The sequence below is a fragment of the Anopheles maculipalpis genome, chromosome 3RL (genome assembly GCF_943734695.1).
Source record: "Anopheles maculipalpis chromosome 3RL, idAnoMacuDA_375_x, whole genome shotgun sequence".
In the NCBI taxonomy this organism is placed as follows: Eukaryota; Metazoa; Arthropoda; class Insecta; order Diptera; family Culicidae; genus Anopheles; species Anopheles maculipalpis.
The window spans coordinates 82,770,107-82,787,423 of record NC_064872.1 but is presented as its reverse complement, the minus strand read 5'-3'; the positions used below and the strand labels follow the sequence as shown (position 1 = coordinate 82,787,423).

General features: G+C 42.0%; 5 protein-coding genes across 5 annotated transcripts; 3 read left to right on the top strand and 2 right to left on the bottom strand.

Annotated features, from left to right (window-relative positions):
* Positions 1-1,568: 1,568 nt before the first annotated feature.
* Positions 1,569-5,540, bottom strand: LOC126562977 (ras-related protein Rab-8A). Its single transcript, XM_050219585.1, has 5 exons — positions 5,400-5,540; positions 3,175-3,374; positions 2,894-2,986; positions 1,766-1,879; positions 1,569-1,697 (listed from the first exon to the last, which is right to left on the bottom strand). Exons 1-5 carry the CDS (start codon positions 5,521-5,523, stop codon positions 1,569-1,571), a joined length of 660 nt encoding a protein of 219 aa, XP_050075542.1. The 5' UTR covers positions 5,524-5,540.
* A 2,304-nt stretch (positions 5,541-7,844) lies between these two features.
* On the top strand, positions 7,845-9,288 carry LOC126561060 (uncharacterized). The gene is made up of 4 exons (XM_050217008.1): positions 7,845-8,849; positions 8,914-8,982; positions 9,049-9,141; positions 9,217-9,288. Exons 1-4 carry the CDS (start codon positions 7,845-7,847, stop codon positions 9,286-9,288), a joined length of 1,239 nt encoding a protein of 412 aa, XP_050072965.1.
* A 2,006-nt stretch (positions 9,289-11,294) lies between these two features.
* Positions 11,295-12,762, top strand: LOC126562411 (uncharacterized). The gene is made up of 4 exons (XM_050218921.1): positions 11,295-12,314; positions 12,397-12,465; positions 12,534-12,626; positions 12,691-12,762. Exons 1-4 carry the CDS (start codon positions 11,295-11,297, stop codon positions 12,760-12,762), a joined length of 1,254 nt encoding a protein of 417 aa, XP_050074878.1.
* Positions 12,763-12,990: 228 nt separating this feature from the next.
* LOC126561058 (putative gustatory receptor 59f) lies at positions 12,991-15,948 on the top strand. Its single transcript, XM_050217007.1, is given in 3 exon segments — positions 12,991-14,154; positions 15,723-15,812; positions 15,886-15,948. Coding segments are annotated over 3 exon segments (1,317 nt in total).
* A 445-nt stretch (positions 15,949-16,393) lies between these two features.
* Positions 16,394-17,260, bottom strand: LOC126563337 (complex III assembly factor LYRM7). The gene is made up of 4 exons (XM_050219973.1): positions 17,110-17,260; positions 16,894-17,037; positions 16,708-16,789; positions 16,394-16,610 (listed from the first exon to the last, which is right to left on the bottom strand). Exons 1-4 carry the CDS (start codon positions 17,128-17,130, stop codon positions 16,507-16,509), a joined length of 351 nt encoding a protein of 116 aa, XP_050075930.1. The 5' UTR covers positions 17,131-17,260; the 3' UTR covers positions 16,394-16,506.
* Positions 17,261-17,317: the final 57 nt, after the last annotated feature.

Here is a 17,317-nt window from a genome sequence, read left to right as displayed (position 1 = left end):
GATAATTTTATTTCGAAATAGTTCAATGAAAACTACCATCAATTTTACAACGCAAGCGCCATACGCTCTTTCCACTCGTCGAACCACCACACGAAGCCCAATCCGTACCAGAACTTACTGCTTTTCCAACTGCCTCGCTTTAGTTAATAAGCCTGTAGCAGGTGGTTCTGGGGTGTCCGATTCGCTTCATCTCCGCTTCGGTGCGGTGTCGGTTTTGCAATCGTGTCGAATGGACTGAAGCAACATTTAAAATGACAACCAGTGACCAACCAGTGTTCTAATCGTCCGTATCTAGCTTGCGCATCGAAATTCGTTCCATTTTATTCCTGTTCTCCAAGTTCGTTTTTTTTTTTGTTTTCTTATTTAGCTTCAGCTAGTTATCTTACTCGCTTATAGTTGTGTATTGAATCTCGATTTATGTTTATATGTTTCTAGACTTTTTTGTTGTGTGTTTTTCCACTTTCTCCCGAGTAACTCTCCTAACCACCAACTTAAAACTCGAATACACGGTGGCTGTTCTTTTTAAATGCGTTCTTATCGATACAGTGTACACAAAAAAAATGAATGGATATAAATTTGGCTATTACATTATACGTGTGGGTGATTTTTTGTTTGTTTTAGGACAATTTTTTCTATCTTCTGATCGAATCGGAATTGAGCGGTGTGTTGGTATACGAGGAATTAAAATTAATACTAACGTAAACAACAAAAATTCTGCTTCAAAAACACATTATACACAGGGTTAGGGTAGCAAAACAATCTTGGTACAGTTTTAAAGCTGCTTACAAACCACTATCAAACATTTAAAAACGAAATTTCTAACATGAAATTAGTGTTACAGAATAAAAACAATTTACACGAAAACGAGACAACTGTAACATAAAGTGAAATTTAATAATGCCTGCTGAAAGACTGTTTAGACTTTTTACACGTTTTTAATTTCCTTCATTCTTTTTGCTGTCGCTTTTTTCACTTTTTGCTTTTAATGTATTTCATTTCAACCCTCCCCATGCTGACCGCTTGTGATTTATGCGTGATTTTTGCTACTTAACTGGCAACTGGTTAAAAATTTTCTAAATTGATTAAACGTTGCGCCTGAACCACTTGCAGCTACTGGCCCTTCGATTCGAGTATTGACTTAAGATTGAGTGATCTTGGCTGTAAGTAAGGAACACAAAACTGGCTACACGTTCCATCTTGTCTGCAACGTGTTTTTTTGGTTTGGTAAGCAAACAGTGATGCGTAATTATACCTTGCTCTAAATCATTTATTTGTTAGTTAGTGTGAGTGTTTTAGTAATCCAAAGGAAACCCATCTTTGCCTTTAATTCCTCTTTCCTCTGTGTGGTCTTGCAAAACTCTGTCGCACTTGTAGCGCATTTCTTGAAACATTTGTTTTCTGTTTGTGCTTTAGTACATCCTCAGCTGTGGCAGCATGCTGTTGCTGTAGCGTCACACACAAGGAAAAAATTTTCCCGGTTACTTCCCATTCCCACCAGCTGTTACAATTTAAGTCTTGTCGTGAAAGTTCAAACTAACCCATACGCACCATGCACTCTAGCGGCATGTTTAGCAAGAACATCGTCCACCTTCGCCGCCACTGCCTAACGTAAACGGTCCGAGACCGTTCGAGCCGGGTCCGTTCTTGATCATGTCCTGTAGGCCCTTCTGGCGATCGCCATCGTCGAAGTTTTCACCCTAAAATAAAACGAAATAAGCAGTAGAGTTTTGGTGCACCGATTCTGAGAGTGGTTTGGTTTAATTACCCGATGTTCTCGCTGCTCACGAATCTTCCGGGCCAGTGTCAGGAACGCTTGCTCAATGTTGATGTTCTGCTTGCATGATACTTCGAAGAAGGGCATATCAAAGTTTTCGGCAATCTGTAGCGATACGAGAAGAGATTATCGTCACGGAGCATCCTTAACTTAGGTTAGCTTATAAAGTCGTATGGGAAGGAACTTCCAAGGTCCAGATTGATGTTCTTGTGAGGATGAGAATTGTCTTTTTAAACGATTGATGCAACAAGTAAATAATCTACAAATCATATGTGTTAAACCAACAACTTCGACTACAGATATGCCCCCCTTTCCACATTTTATTACCGATCTACTATGAATAAGTGAGCAGAATTAATTAAACAATAAATGATCCTTGAATGCTTACATAAATTTAGTACGATGCATAAACCTGTTAGCAAAGCATTTACACATTTATATTCCTTATCCCTTTTCCTTTTTATTGCTGATTTAGAATCCACAGGTCATTGGCATCGTGGAGTGAAATAACAAAAGCAGGGCAAAGGAATAATTTACCTTTGGATTTTCCCATGCATTCTACGCACCACCACCAAGCATCAACATAGACGTATCCCTAATGAAATCCAACCCTCTCCTAACAATGCTTCAATCCCAGTTAAAAATCGGAATATCGGCGCCACTAACATCACATTCCGTGTGTCGCCTATTTGTCTCGCTTATTATTTCTTTCCTATTGGTCTGTTTCAGTACCAGGTGGTACCGTTATTGGCGAGGGTGTTGTGGTTTGGATGTGCTTTCTCCCCCATAGGTGGTACACAAGAGTACACAAAGCAGAAAACGGTCTCCTTATTAGTGCTTTTCATCGTCGGGGAGCACTAAAAAGGACCCTACTTTTTCCTGCTCCTTTCCGCCGCGGTGTACTTCGAACGTGGCGTCGAAATTGGAATCGGAAGTTCTCGCCATTCTGGGCAATAAGTTTTACTCCCCTCAACAACAAAAAAGCGAGGCGCAATCCGTAGCGACGATGGTGCAATAAATTAATTTCAATTAATTCCTTTCACCAGATCGGTGCGAAGGAACGGTGTCAAGAACAAAACTGGAAATGCTGACATTAACCCGTCCACAACTCATTATTACCTTTTCACCTCGTTCCTTATCGACTGCTCGCTGTGGTGGATTGCATTCACACTTATTGCCAGCCAGAACTTTTACCACATCAGGAGCCGCGTTCTGGAGTGGAACCGATAGAGAGAGAAAAAGGAAGGAAATACTTTAAAAATGTAAATGCACAATAAATGCATTAGCAATGCATTGAGTAAATGGTACATCTGAAAGAATCAAATTTGTTCCAATTAAATTATTGAGAGCTTAATGTCGATCAGGTACTTTATTTCGTGCATTCTCCTACCAATACATACCTCCTGAATGTTCCTCAACCAGTAGGAGAGGTTGTTGAAAGACTCCAGACTCGTCACGTCGTACATCAGCAGTATACCCATGGCACCACGATAGTAGGCAGTCGTCAGCGTGCGGAACCGCTCCTGACCGGCCGTATCCCAGATCTGTAGCTTGATCGGCACACCGTCCAGGTTGATGAGTTTCTGCTTGAAATCGATTCCTGTGTGCCAAACAAACGAATGAAAAAGAAACGCCATTTATAGAAGCAAAATAAACATCCGAAACGGGAGCACCGTAAACGTATTGTAGCCATCTCTGCATCCCTGTACGAAAATCAAACATGAACGCGAGACATCTCGTTTTGTGCGCAATAAAACGGAACGTGGTAAACAATAGGAAGTTCCAATTTTCCAACGACTCTTCTTTGGTTGAAAACCCATTTTCAATTTTCAAGTTCGGGGAAACGGGAAACGGGAATGGGGAAAGAGAAGAGCACACAGTTCTAGAACAAATACTGTCCATAAAACATGACGCTTTATTAGATCCTGCAGCAGGAAGCTTGTTTTGAAAAGGATATGATTTTTTTTTTCTTTTCAAACACCGGGAACTCACTCAACTGTTCACTTTAGAAGAACTCACCCTGCAAACGCGGCTAGACTGTGAGCAAATAGTCTCTGTCAACGGACCACGGAGTTCCGAAAATAACATATGTCACCGCATATCAAGTTGGGAAACTAGGTAGGTACAGCTTATCCTTGCCTCTGAAACGGAAACTATCACGCATGCTAAAATGATTCATTTTCGTTACGCCCAAATCCTAGAACATCGAACCTTTAGCAGAGGACCACTTTTCGCTAATGGTTCTGTTTCAAATTCTTCCTTCATGAGCTTCACAAGGATATAAAATACATGTCTTGTACTATCTTCTCCATTCCCACCTTCCCCGAGGACAGTAAAATGGCCGGTTTTATTCGGTCCGGTCCGATCCATCAACTCGAATCGAAAGGCAAAAACCGGGCAACTCAAAAGCGGTAAACTGCACTAAAATACGACACCGGCCCGGTTCGTAAATGTCGATCGTAAAAAATGTCTCGTCGAACGGGGCGAGAACCAGCCCCGGGAGCAAGTACGTGATACACGGGTTTTTGGGGGGCCAAACTTTTGCCGGAAGGATGGGAAATGGACCGACACAACAGCATAATCTGCAAGCTCATGAAAAGGTGAACGCGCCGTGCAGCACGAGCAACGGCATGGGAAAAGATCGGAACCTTCAACGTTGGTCAGGGATTCGTTCAGCATCCTGCATTGCATCGGCGAGGGAACGCTAGGACACGTTGGTACGTGGGAAGAATTTGTTGAAGGCTTTTGCTAGGTTACTCACACTTGCAACAACTGATAAACATTCTAAGCAATCATTTGAATAAGAAAAAAGATGAGTTTAGAAAGCAAACGCCTGAAGCTATGCAATATAGTGAATTCAAAGTAGAAAGAAATACTTCTTACATGGTAACTGAAATTCTTAACTATTTCAGCACTAAAATTACATCAATTATATAAAAACAAATCATTTAAATTTCCGAGAAAGAAGTAATGATGAGAAGTGCATTATTAAAAACACCGACAAACGTGGAGTAGTTTTTCACTCAGCTTCATTTCCCTGTACGAATGCATCCGGTAATTCATTCCGCTACACTGCATACGGATGCACTTTTCCATACATCAATGATGATGATGATGATGATGATGAGGTTGGCGTTGATAATGATGATGATACGACTAGCAAGGGCAAATCTCTTGCCCTGGCGACGATGCATCATCGCATATGCAAACTGCAATTTTCCCCCCGGTCGCCTGTAATTATCCGCACGAACCCTCACAAGCCCTATGAATCATCGCGGGCGATAATTTGGATGGCTCACTTTACCGAGCGTTCTCGGTAGGAGTGGAAAGTAAAGGTCAGAAGCTGAGAGACTGGACGCGTTAAAGCGACAAAGTATACGTTGGTCGTAATGATCTGTCCTCTGATCTGTGGTGGTGCGATCGATTTCGCCTTAATTGATGAAAGGACATGGGAAGGTTTAAATTACGAATAAAAAACTACAATTTGCAGTATCAATCCCTCGCATTACAATGTTGGATTGCTTTAAAATCGGGACGGAACTATATTATAATTTTCCCACAAAAGTACACATTTCCTTGTGACTCTTTTATAGGAAGCAAACGCTCATAACAACCCATTACTTACCGATCGTGGAAATGTACGTGTCATAGTACCGCTCGTCACAGTAACGATGCACGATGCACGTCTTGCCAACGTTAGAATCGCCCAGCACCAGCACTTTGTACGTTGCCGCAAAATCGAGTGCCATTTTTCGATGCGCTTTATGCTACTACAGCCCTTTTGCAGAAGAAAACCCGTAACCACCGTCACGTTTGGCGTGAGTCAGCGGGCGCAACAACCAACACAATAAAAAAAAACACACCAAATTGCGCTTGTTTGTGTGCCGTTCGTCCTAGTGAGTCCTTTTCCGCCGTACCATGCAGCTAGCTCGCGGATGCAGGATTGCCTTTTTCTCTCTCTTCTTTGTCTCAGCGACAGCAACCCACCAAACAGCAGCTGGCTCAGCACAAATGGAGTGTCTTTGTGTCTGCTTATGATTTCCTTCCGGAGGAAAAACACACACACACACTTTTCTGCGTCTTAGTCGACAGTCACTGATGGAATGATGCACTTTTAATGGGATGTTGTGACTCGCCTTTTATCCCCAATTTTAAGTGCTCGTGTGCTAATCTAGATACACAAAAAGGATGCTATTTTTTGGCACCTCACGCATCTGTTAATGGTTTCACTGCTTGTGATAGATAGAATCACTTTTCTTTGTTAGTCTATAGATCAGAGATGTCTTGAAAAGAAAATCGATGCATTTGATTGGATCCTTTACGGAAAATAAAACCACACAGAAGAACTTATCCGTACTGTAAGGGAACAAACAATCAAATTTTCCTTTCCTTCTCACAGATTAACCTTTGTTGCCAGTTTCAACTCCTAGTCACTTTGTGCACTGGTGTAAGGTGATACACAATATTGAAAGCCTAGCGTTACCACTCAAGCTACCTACTACTCGAGAACTGACACCACAGCCCAGCCTGTTCCGACTGTTTTTCCCCGAGACCAAACGCAAAGTTTTCCTTGTTGACTTTTCCTTACATCATAGCTGCGCGTTCCAACGGGTCTGTTTGGATGTGTGTATGTGTGTGAGTATGTGTCGGCGTTCGTCTGTGTGTGTGTGAAAGCTCGCCAAAAGGACCGGAGGGTCGTCTTGTGTCCTGCAAACACTACAACGCTCTTATGTTGACGTTTACCTTTCGACGCAACCATGCACGGTGCGAACTGTTATGGGGTTACGACTTGTTATCACAAATAAACGAAATGCTTTGTTTGCAACTATGACAAAGACACAAACTGAATGAAAAATACCTTCAAAAATCAGTCTTTGCTAGCAGTTTTAATAATTTTTTGTCTAACAAAAGGAATAGACTGTTGCGACAGTATCCGACGCTTTTCTTTGTAATAAGACAAGCTGCTGAATTGTTAATCTGCCAATCACTCCACTATCTTTGTACAAAACATCAACCTCTGCAACCTTCCTAGAACACTTGGAAACTGTTTTGTAAAACCTGCGTCAAGTACCGTCCCAATGTTTTGCTCCTTACACGCGTCACAGAGTGTGTGCAGCTTTCAAACACAAAACAAAGTGGCAGGAAAAATCAATACAAACCGTGCGCAGGTGTTCTTTCCATCCCACGTGTACAGCGCCATGTGATTTGTGGTAGGTGGCGTCATCTAGCGGGAAAAGGAATTTGAAATTTTTGAAAATGTCTGTTTGTGGAAAAAGATAAATTCTTAATAAAAGATAAAGGGAAATATAGTTAAATGACAATAAACTTATTTAAGGCTTTAAGAAGAACCTAATTGTTCTAAGGTTTGTAATAATTAGTTGTAATAATTAGTAATGTTGTAATACTACACAAGCCTGAAGGTATGCAATTTTAAACACAAGCGCGTAATTATCGTAACGTTATTTTCGCAATTTTATTCCTCAGTTTCCTTTTTCTTAAAGGCACCACAACCTCAAAGAGTGTTGGCCCTTCACTGTTTAGATTCTTAATTTAAATTTTCCCGTAATAGGACCGACAATTCTGCAGATGAATGGACTATTGAAACATGATCTGAGAGCTGTCTGTGTTTGTAATTTCGTGTTAGAAGTAGTAAAGAAAAATCCAACTGTACCAATGTTACACGCTACAGCCACTGGGCGCCTCCATCAACTATCTATGTGATACTATTTGCGTTTTTTCTTATTTAAATAACCTTTTTTCAGCCCAAGTTTTTTGTCAACTCACCAATCACTTAAAACCAAAGCTTTAAAAATTAGCTGTCCTAAAAATAACTTCAAATATGAGATTGTCGACAAAATATCGCTTACATGACAGTTAAAGCTTAACTGAAACCGCTTAGTAATGGTGTAATAGCTAATCATAAAGACCACTGAACAAATGGCCAATGTCATCTAAAAACGAATTTCATGTCACACAGTGCTCATACACGGTGATGCATTTTTCAGTAGCTCATTAGTAGTCCTTGGCCCGTTATGCTGGTGAACACCTCAAGCTTCAGTCCTTCACCAGCATGTCTCGTATGCAAACGGAAAATCGTGCCTATTTTAAAACCCTACTGGTGCACACCTTTCGGGACGTGATGCTTCTCTCGCAGTGGTGCTGCACAGCTCCGTATCCATTGGATCCGTACCAACGCACTACACGCTACCGACAAACGATCATTAAGAAACTGCGCCGCGTTGTATCCGTCGTTCTGCTCGCTGTCCTCTTTACTGCACCCTTCATGCTGTACTTTCTCGATTCCGGACAGATCTACGTGTACAGTATACCGCTATCAATCAAACTGATGTACTACGTACAAACTGCAATACAAACCAGCTCAATGGCATACGTTCTGCTAGTATACCAATTCCGGACCAATATTCATCGTTTCTACTTTGACCGGCTCGTGTGCGTGTTGGAAGAGTTCGGACGGCCGGACATTGACGCTCGTTTACGTACACTGCGTCGAAACGTCCGTCGAACGCTACCAGCCATTCTGCTGTACATCGTCCTTACACTTGCGTCATACATTCTGCGCGAACAATCATGGACAGCAGTGCTAAAGATTGTGATTTTTCTAGCTGCACAAATGATGTCGACAAGCTTTACGCTTCTGTACGTTACCGTGCTAGGAACAGTGTCCATACTGTTGCGCCAAATGAATGACACACTAGAAAGCATTCTTGGCGGTGTAGCAACAAATGGAAAAACGATAAATAAGCCCATATCGCTCATCGCCAAACCCGTGCACCTGACGCGAGATGACGAACGGACGGTGGAAAAGATACGCCACCTGCAGCTTAAACTTCTACAAATAGTACTGCGTATCAATGGTGGAGAGTATGGTCAGCTGTTGATTATGATTCTGCTGGCCACATTTATTTTCCTCAACACTGAGCTGCTGCAGCTGTATCAAGGCATTAAAGCGGGAGCATTTTCGTACGCCGTGATCGGTTCGAAGTTGCTCAATTCTGCGTACAAGATCGGTATGCTGTTTTTGTTTGCCTATCCGAACCGAATGATTCAAACTCAGGTAAGAATGTAGTGTCCAGATACAATCATGTTTTGAATCCCTTTTTTTTCCTTTTGCACTGCAGAACATACGTGGCCTTAAGGTGCTGTATGAGCTCAACAAGCCGGGAAACGATCCTCGATGTATTGATATTGTACGTAAAAAATAATTTTCTATTACAATTTCTTAAAGTTTAATTTACGGAATCTCTTCTTTGCAGACGAATCGCTTCTTATCGCAGACATCGCTTTTTCTCGAAAAGGCACATGAAGTTTATGGCATGATTTCTATCGATATGACGTTGATCTTGAGTGTAATTTATTTTAGTGCGTTGTAGCTCAATGATGAATAGATATTAGGTCCTGTTTTTTTTCGTTTATCATTTTAGGTCGTTGGAGGGTTGACTAATATTCTCGTAGTACTGGTCCAGTTCGCCGATGCAAAGCCTGCACCCACCTAACTATCCTAATTAATCATTCCATAAGTGACTCTTTATCACCAACAATACATCATGAACATATAATAAAAACTCCAAACTGAATGTTCCGCACTCCGGTTAGTAAAAACAAGGTTTACCAACAAAAAAACCTATTTAATATAATAAAGTCTTTTCATCATCGAGATCATTCGATTGCTTTAAGTACATGAGCAGAAAAAATCGAGATCATTACCTGCAATTTCTCGACTCCTGTCTATAACAGTGCATCACACTCACAGTTTACAGTCAAAATGTGTCCTGTTAAGCTGGATGCAGCCTTTTACCACAGTTTGCTGGCTAAACGTTTTCGGTTCCTTTTCCAACTTGTGCAATGTTTCGGATTTCTACCTTATCCGTTCCAGTTTCAGCAGGAAAACATACGAAAAAAACAATTGTCAATTAAATTCTTGCACATTCTCAATAGAGCTGTAGGATTTGTGATGTTCAGCACAGCCTTCCTGAGCTGCGTAACGCTGTACCTTTGCTTTCCGGAATTTATGTACGAGGAAGACGTACCACCGGTACTAAACATTGCGTATCATCTAGAAAATGGCCTGAAGGTTCTAATCGTGCTTACAACCCTGCTATGGCCTCAAACTTGTGCAACTTTCTTGCGAGATATTTACCACGATTTGGTACATATATTGGTTCTTTGCGACGATGAAGCTCACCATGTAGATTGGATGCTTGTGTCAGTTGTTACCGTCACAAAACGATTTCTTATCCTTTACTTCATCGATGCGCTGGTGAACTCCGTCACACTGTGTTTAGTTCTTGATTATCCAATATCCACGTTGATATGCTTGAGCTATCTTGTTCCGTTTTTGGCCGTCATGATGAATGTCTTGCAGTACAATGGGTTGCTCTTGTTGATAGGTAAAATCGCTGCCTCTCTAAATGATCATCTTGCTGATCTTGCAGTAGAACCTAGTGATCGTGAACGATCGTACAAGAAACCCAAAGCGAAACATTGTTACAATGAGGAGGCTGTGCTTATGGAGAACATTAAATCACAAACGCTGGTGGCAACGATCGACAAACTTTCCACACTGCATCTGGAACTCATGAAACTAACATCGAAAACTAATGCCCACTGTGGGCCAGTTATGGTTATTATTCTGCTCTGCTTGTTCGTTGAGGCTAACGTGACACTGTTCGAGCTGTATCTCAACATTGATTCTGTGGCGAGCGATCTACCAATGTCTGATTTCATTATATGGAACCTGTTTGTGCTTACGGCTACGAATTTTTCCTTTTTCGCGATTATTGCTCGTGCCAATCATTTAATACGGAAGGAGGTATGTGAGGTGGATAAATTGCAAAGCGATATTTCATTATTCCAAACAGCATAAATCTTTTTTTTAGAATGAACGAGCAATGATGTTACTGCATAGTTTCAGTTGCAACTGGAACAGTGACCAAAATGCACTGGTAAGCTTAGCTTCATTTGATCCAATTGCAATCTGTGTTTAATAATCTCTCCTTTGTAGATAGAATACTACATTGGTAGATATTCATACCTTCCCGGTACTCATACCGCTTGTGGAATGGTAACTTTGGATATGAGACTTGTTCCTAACGTACGTACAACTTTCCTCTAAAAACTCACACAGAAACCAAGTTAAAAAATATGCCTTTCTTCAATTGCAGGTTGTGGCAGCGACCACATCGATTTTGGTCATTCTGCTCCAGTTTTACGACTCTGCATTACCGCCTACCACAGAACAATCTTCAATGGAGTTCTTTCCTGATGCTAATACTACTTCGTAATAGATAATACTGTCACCTACTCAAAAAAAAGGAACTAAAGTTCATGAGCAAGCTACTCTTCATTTCATAAAATTATTGTATCGCGCAAACATGCTTTAATGAACATGCAACATTCTTGTTCCGATTATAAATGCATTTATTAAATATTTCATCCATCCGTAAGCCTACGACCGTTAACACTCATCAGCAAGCAGTCGGATGCTCAGTCTTGCCCCAAAATGCATCCACTACAGGTGGAAAAACTCGCTGTTTTTCGAGCTCTTCTTGCAGATACCTTGCGGATGGTAATTTGCCTTTCGCAGTGGTGTTGTACCGCTCCATACCCACTGGAACCATATCAAAGCATCAGCTCAAAAAATCGACCTAACCGCTTCCGAATCGTGCAACCCCTTAGACGAGTGTTTTCTGCCTTACTTTTCAGTGTTGTGCTTGCCGTACCCTTTCTACTGTACTATCGCTACAGTGGGAATGTGCACGTCTTCAAGATTCCACTGTCTGTCAAGCTAATGTTCTATCTGCAAGCATTGCTCCAAACCGGATCCTTGGGCTACGTGCTGTTGGTGTACCAGTTTCGAACCGATTTCCATGACTTTTACTTCGATCATCTGGTGTCGGTGCTCGTGAACTTTGGTCACCCGGAGGTTGATAAACGTTTGCACACTGTGCAAACGAACATACTTCGGGTGCTGTTTGTCATCATAGTGCTGGTTATACTCGTCCTTTCTGCACAGCTAATACGTAACAATTCCTGGGCTAATCTGCTCAAGGTGGTGATCTTCATCATAACAAAACTGATGGCCACAAGTGTAGCGATGCAATATGTCACACTGTTCGGTATCGTGTCTGTGTTACTTGGCTCAATGAATGATACGTTGGAGACAATGCATAATGGCGTAGGGTACAGTGATGCTAGTGATCCTGGTTCCCGTTCACATTACGCACTTGCACCAGTACGCTTAACACGCGATGACGAGGACACAATTGAAAAGATTCGTTTGTTGCAGCTGCACCTGTTACAGATTGTTTTGCGCACAAACGGTGGAGAGTATGGTAGGTTGCTGATCGTGATCTTGCTGACAACGTTTATCTTTCTCAACACCGAACTACTGCAGCTTTATCAAGGGGTAAAGGCAGGCGTATTCACGTTCGATGTATTGGGTGCAAAGTTAACAAATTCTGCACTTCAATTTGCCATGCTGGTGATGCATGCCTTCTCAAATCGGTTAATTCAGCAACAGGTAGTGCAAGTCTCTATCAAAGAGGCATTCAAATACTTCAACCGAAGTTTTTACTCTCTTTACCGTTTCCCCAACACAACAGAATCTTCGTGGTTTGAAATTGATCCTTCAACTGCATAGTTCTGCAAATAGCTTGCGATGTCATGAAATTGTATGTAGAATAGGATTATCTTTTAAAAAATATATAGCCCAATAAATATTAACCTCTTTCTTAAACAGACGAATCGTTTCATAACGCAAACAACACTCTTTCTGGACAAGGCACACGAAGCGTACGGCATGATATCCGTCGATATGACGCTGATCATGAGCGTAATGATGGATGATCTTTTCTAGTAACCACACATTCTTACTCCTGCTCACGTCTTTCTTTCAGGTTGTTGGAGGATTGACCAGTATTCTGGTCGTGCTGGTACAGTTTTCTGATGCAAAATCATCGTGTAACTAACTACAACACCGAACTATTCATTTTCTTCAATAAAAACTTCTACTTAATAAGCGTGCACTTGCCCATTATTATTCTGACGCCATTTTTTGAAATACTAAATGAATAAAATAAACCGAATAGATTGTTATCGTGTGCATCCAAACGAGATCATTATTTATGCATCGGGTCGGGCTGCTCATACTCGAAGTAGTAACAGTTAAAGCACCATCACATCCGTTAGTCGACAGCATGGATCCCATCAAGGCGGACAACATCTTCTATCACAATCTACTGATCAAAAAATTTCATCTTGTGCTTCACCTCGCTCAGTGCGTCAGTTTTCTGCCCTACCCATCCTACGTTCTACGGCAAGCCCTAGATAATCGCCTTGGTGTTTGCACTTGGATACTGCGTCTTTTGAACGGTACACTGGCCGTCCTAATTTTTAGTATCTCTTTACTCTGCTACCTCGCCCTGTACATTTACTATCCGGAGCTGGTGTACAAGGGGACCCTGCCGGCGGTTCTACAAATTATGTATCATGTGGAAAATTGGTTGCGAGTGTTGCTGGTCCTGGTAGCATTGGTTGGACCGAGGCGTAGTGCACGATTCGCTCGCGAAACGATCGACACACTGGTGCACATAATGAAGCTATTCGATCGTATGGAGCTGATGCAAGCCGTACTGGGAGAAACTTCTATCATCACCAACCGGCTGTTGCTACTCTACTGCTGCCATGCGTTGATCGTTACCGTCACTGTGTGGATCAGTACCGAACATCCAATCTCCACGCTGCTAAACGTGAGCTACCTAGCACCGTACATTACTATCGCCATTTACATCCTGCTGTATCAGGCACTGCTATCATCGATTGGTGGAATTGTGAGATGCCTCAATGATAGTTTGCGTGATGTTACGCTGTTGGAGAAAAAGCATCCTGCACGACCGTATGGAAAGCACACAACAATCAGTTATATAAAGCTGTCGAGTGCGAACCAAGCACATGACCACCATGTGACTGTGGCAACTGTCGAGAAATTATCGACCCTGCATATGGCGCTCATGTGTTTGACACGAGATGCAAACAAGCATTTCGGTGTGCTGATCCTGATCATCTTGCTGTCTACGTTCATACAAATCAATATGCTCTTGATCGAACTGTACCACAACATCGGTCATCCTACGTTAGAAGAGTACTGTTTGTGGGTTTTATTCCTGCATGCCATCGTACACTTTACATTCTTCTTTGTAATTGCAAAATCGAACCATTCGATCCAGCAGCAGGTACCACCAGATTAGATCGGATTGTGTTACATCCTTGCTAATGGCGTACAATTTTTATTGCAGAATGAACGCACCTTGCTCCTGTTGCATGAATTTAAATGTTCCTGGAGCAGTGAACAAAACATGGCGGTAAGTTGGTGGTGAATTCTGTTCGATTTACGTTAAATGCACATTAAATGGCAAGTTGCTCGAAATGGGAAGAACTCTTCCATGCAACTGTTAGTTTATAGTAAGTATATCATTGCGTGATGGTTCTTCGCATGCAATTCAAATGCCCATGAGTACTATGAGGCGACGGAACCATGTTGTGTTAATTTTTAATCACAATACTCCACATGAAACACTTGCACGTCCCGGGTTTTGCAAGCACCATTCTCCGGTGCATTTAGTCACGTTGCGAAAGATGGCCTGGAATAACACCGAAACCGATCGGTTGCGTCAACAGCTCCGGCTGCAAATTGGACCAGCGTTGCGTACATCCCAGTGCCTCTCACTTGCCCCGTATCCGCTCACGGTGTTCCAGGCAAACTATACCATGAGCAGCGTGCGAATTCGGGTGACAATATTTTTGCGCTACATATTTAGCATCTCCGTAACGGTTATGACGGTAGCTTCGCAGTTTGTACTGTTTTTCTACTACCCTGACATACTGTACCAACCAACGGATCCCATTTTTATCGTAATTCTCTACTACATCGTAAACGTACTGCAGGCCATGACGACGGCTAACATGATGATCGGATGCGAACGACGTCGGCTGAATTATGAAGGTTACTTTGACGAAGTGCTACCATTGATACGGGACACGGAGTATCAACGCGATTGTCCGGAATCGATCTTGCACCGGAACGTGGCCAGAGCTTTGGTGCCGATGTATTCTACCGTTGCGCTGTTGGTGCCCGTCATTGCGACACTCATACTACAACATCTCGTTACAATTCCGTACGTTATTGCGCAAACCGTCCCATTCATCGTGAGCTATTTGATTCTGACCCAGTATTACAGTGTGTTTGTTCATCTTTCCTCGATCATGAGGAAACTGAACGAGCGGCTCGTACCGCTTATGAGCATCCGATTGCCACTGGAATCGGATCTATTGCCACGGAAGCAGAACGTTTACAACATCCTAGGACAACCGTTAGCATCGCTGAGGGTGGAAAACAATTATCTGGAACAGATTGAACAACTTCGCTTGATGCACGTGCAAGCCGTTGGGATTGCGAGCAGTTTGAGTGAAAAGTTTGGATTTGTCATTATTCTGATAGTGCTCGCCGCATTTGCCAGTGTTAATATCGAGCTGCTCGAGTTGTACCAAAGTGTGAAGCTAGGCAATCTGGGGCCAGGGTTTATCGTGATGAAGTTTATGTTTGCGTTGATAAAATTTTCATTCTACGTGTTAATTGCCTATCCGAACCGGTTGATACAGCAAGAGGTGATTGTGTGGATTGAGTTTTTTTTTTTTTTTTGCCAGGCATTGCAATTATTTTTACGTTCCTTTTTATTTTAGAATCAACGCACACTTTTTATGTTGTATAGAATTAAAAGAACTTCATTTTCGTTGGAAACGAATGGAGCGGTAAGTGAAGCGGTCAACTTTGCCACATCCTTAATTCCAATGAAGAATCATACAGTGGGATGCGATCCACACACGATCAACAAACAATTGATAGAGTCGTTTTCAATTTCTCTCGTTCCAGATTGAACATTACATTTCGCAGATTACCAATCTGCAGGACGTTCATCAGGCCTGCGGCATGATCAATTTGGATATGAAACTTATCTCTAACGTAAGTATTGATTGTGCCATTTTAAAAAATAGCGTTATGTGATTAATAATTGTAATTTCTTTCATCACTTCAGGTTGTTGCTGCGATAACATCGATCATGGTTGTGCTGATACAATTTTCAGATTCTGGAGAGTAATCATTTTTCCCAAACTTTCCACTCTTTTCTCACCATTAAGACCGAAATGGAACGAAAAATATCTCAATTTTGCTTGCAAGGGTTAATCATCTAAACATAATTTTCAAAATTTTATTTTGAATGTGACCGTTGCTTAAATATTAAGGCGATGGAAAATGGATGCCCAAAAATGAACCTTTTTTGCAATTTAAGTGACTAATACAGTTTTGCTCAAGTGTTACAGCCGGCACTCAATAAAATTAAGCTTCTTTTCTTTTTAAATCAACTAACACAATTACAATTACCTATGATATGGGTCGATATTGCATTTTACGTGCGTTTTGCTTTCAAAACACTACAAAATTGAGAAATTAATTAACCGAAGCAACGCATCCAAACACTTGAACCGGGCTCGGTATTAAGGTGATTAATCGTTGGGATGTGGGATGAGGAATCTACAGGGAAATACTATCGATAAGCCTCATGGTACCGGTAACAAGTTGCTCGCTAATGGGGACACTTGTGTACACCCAAAAAAAACGGTAACAGTGGTGCCGCAGAGTCGTGGAAGACGTTGAATTATTTTTTATCACTACACTTCTTGCTCCGGGGTGGAGGAAGCTCGGCGTCCGGATCAAACATTACATTGTCCATCTTTCTCGTATCGGGTGTGATGCGCGCCTCTAAGAAGGGAAGAAAAAAAAAGAGGGTAGCAAATCACAACCATTCGACCGTACCGAACGTTTGGCCATCGGCCACATACGGTCACACAGTACTTACCAAACACGGTCGGCTGCTTCCTCACGGCCTGTACTACCGATCGACGCAGCTCAACGTCAACATCCTTGGCGATTTGAATCTTCTATTTGGGATCGTAAAGAACACCTTGCTTCAGAACAGCTGCCACAGATAATTATAGTCCTTCCCGCCATCACCCTACCCGCCGTGCCAACCACTAATACGTACCTCTTTGATTTGCTGTTCATCTGTAATATCTTTGTTCTTGATATATTCTTCCCTAATGCGTTGCCTTGCGGCTGAGATGGTGCGAAAGTCACCGGAAAACACTTCATTCTTTGTGCGCTGCAAAATTTTGTACCACCGAAGGGCCTGCGAACGAGAAGGTTCAGGAAATTTATTGATAAGGTTGAAGAATGGATTATTCTTTAATCGCTAGCTTACCTCGCGCCTGAGAGAGCTCATAATTTTGTTGCCGGCACCGGAGAAACCGAACGTACGAAACCAGATTGTTTTAATTTTACGCAACAGCGGTAAAGCTAATGTTTATGTTGCGGATGTCAACGAATCGATGAAGCGTACTGCTGGGACATCGATGATCGAGCCAGCGAATACAATTCAATTATTTTGTAACTTCTTTGCTACTTCAAGG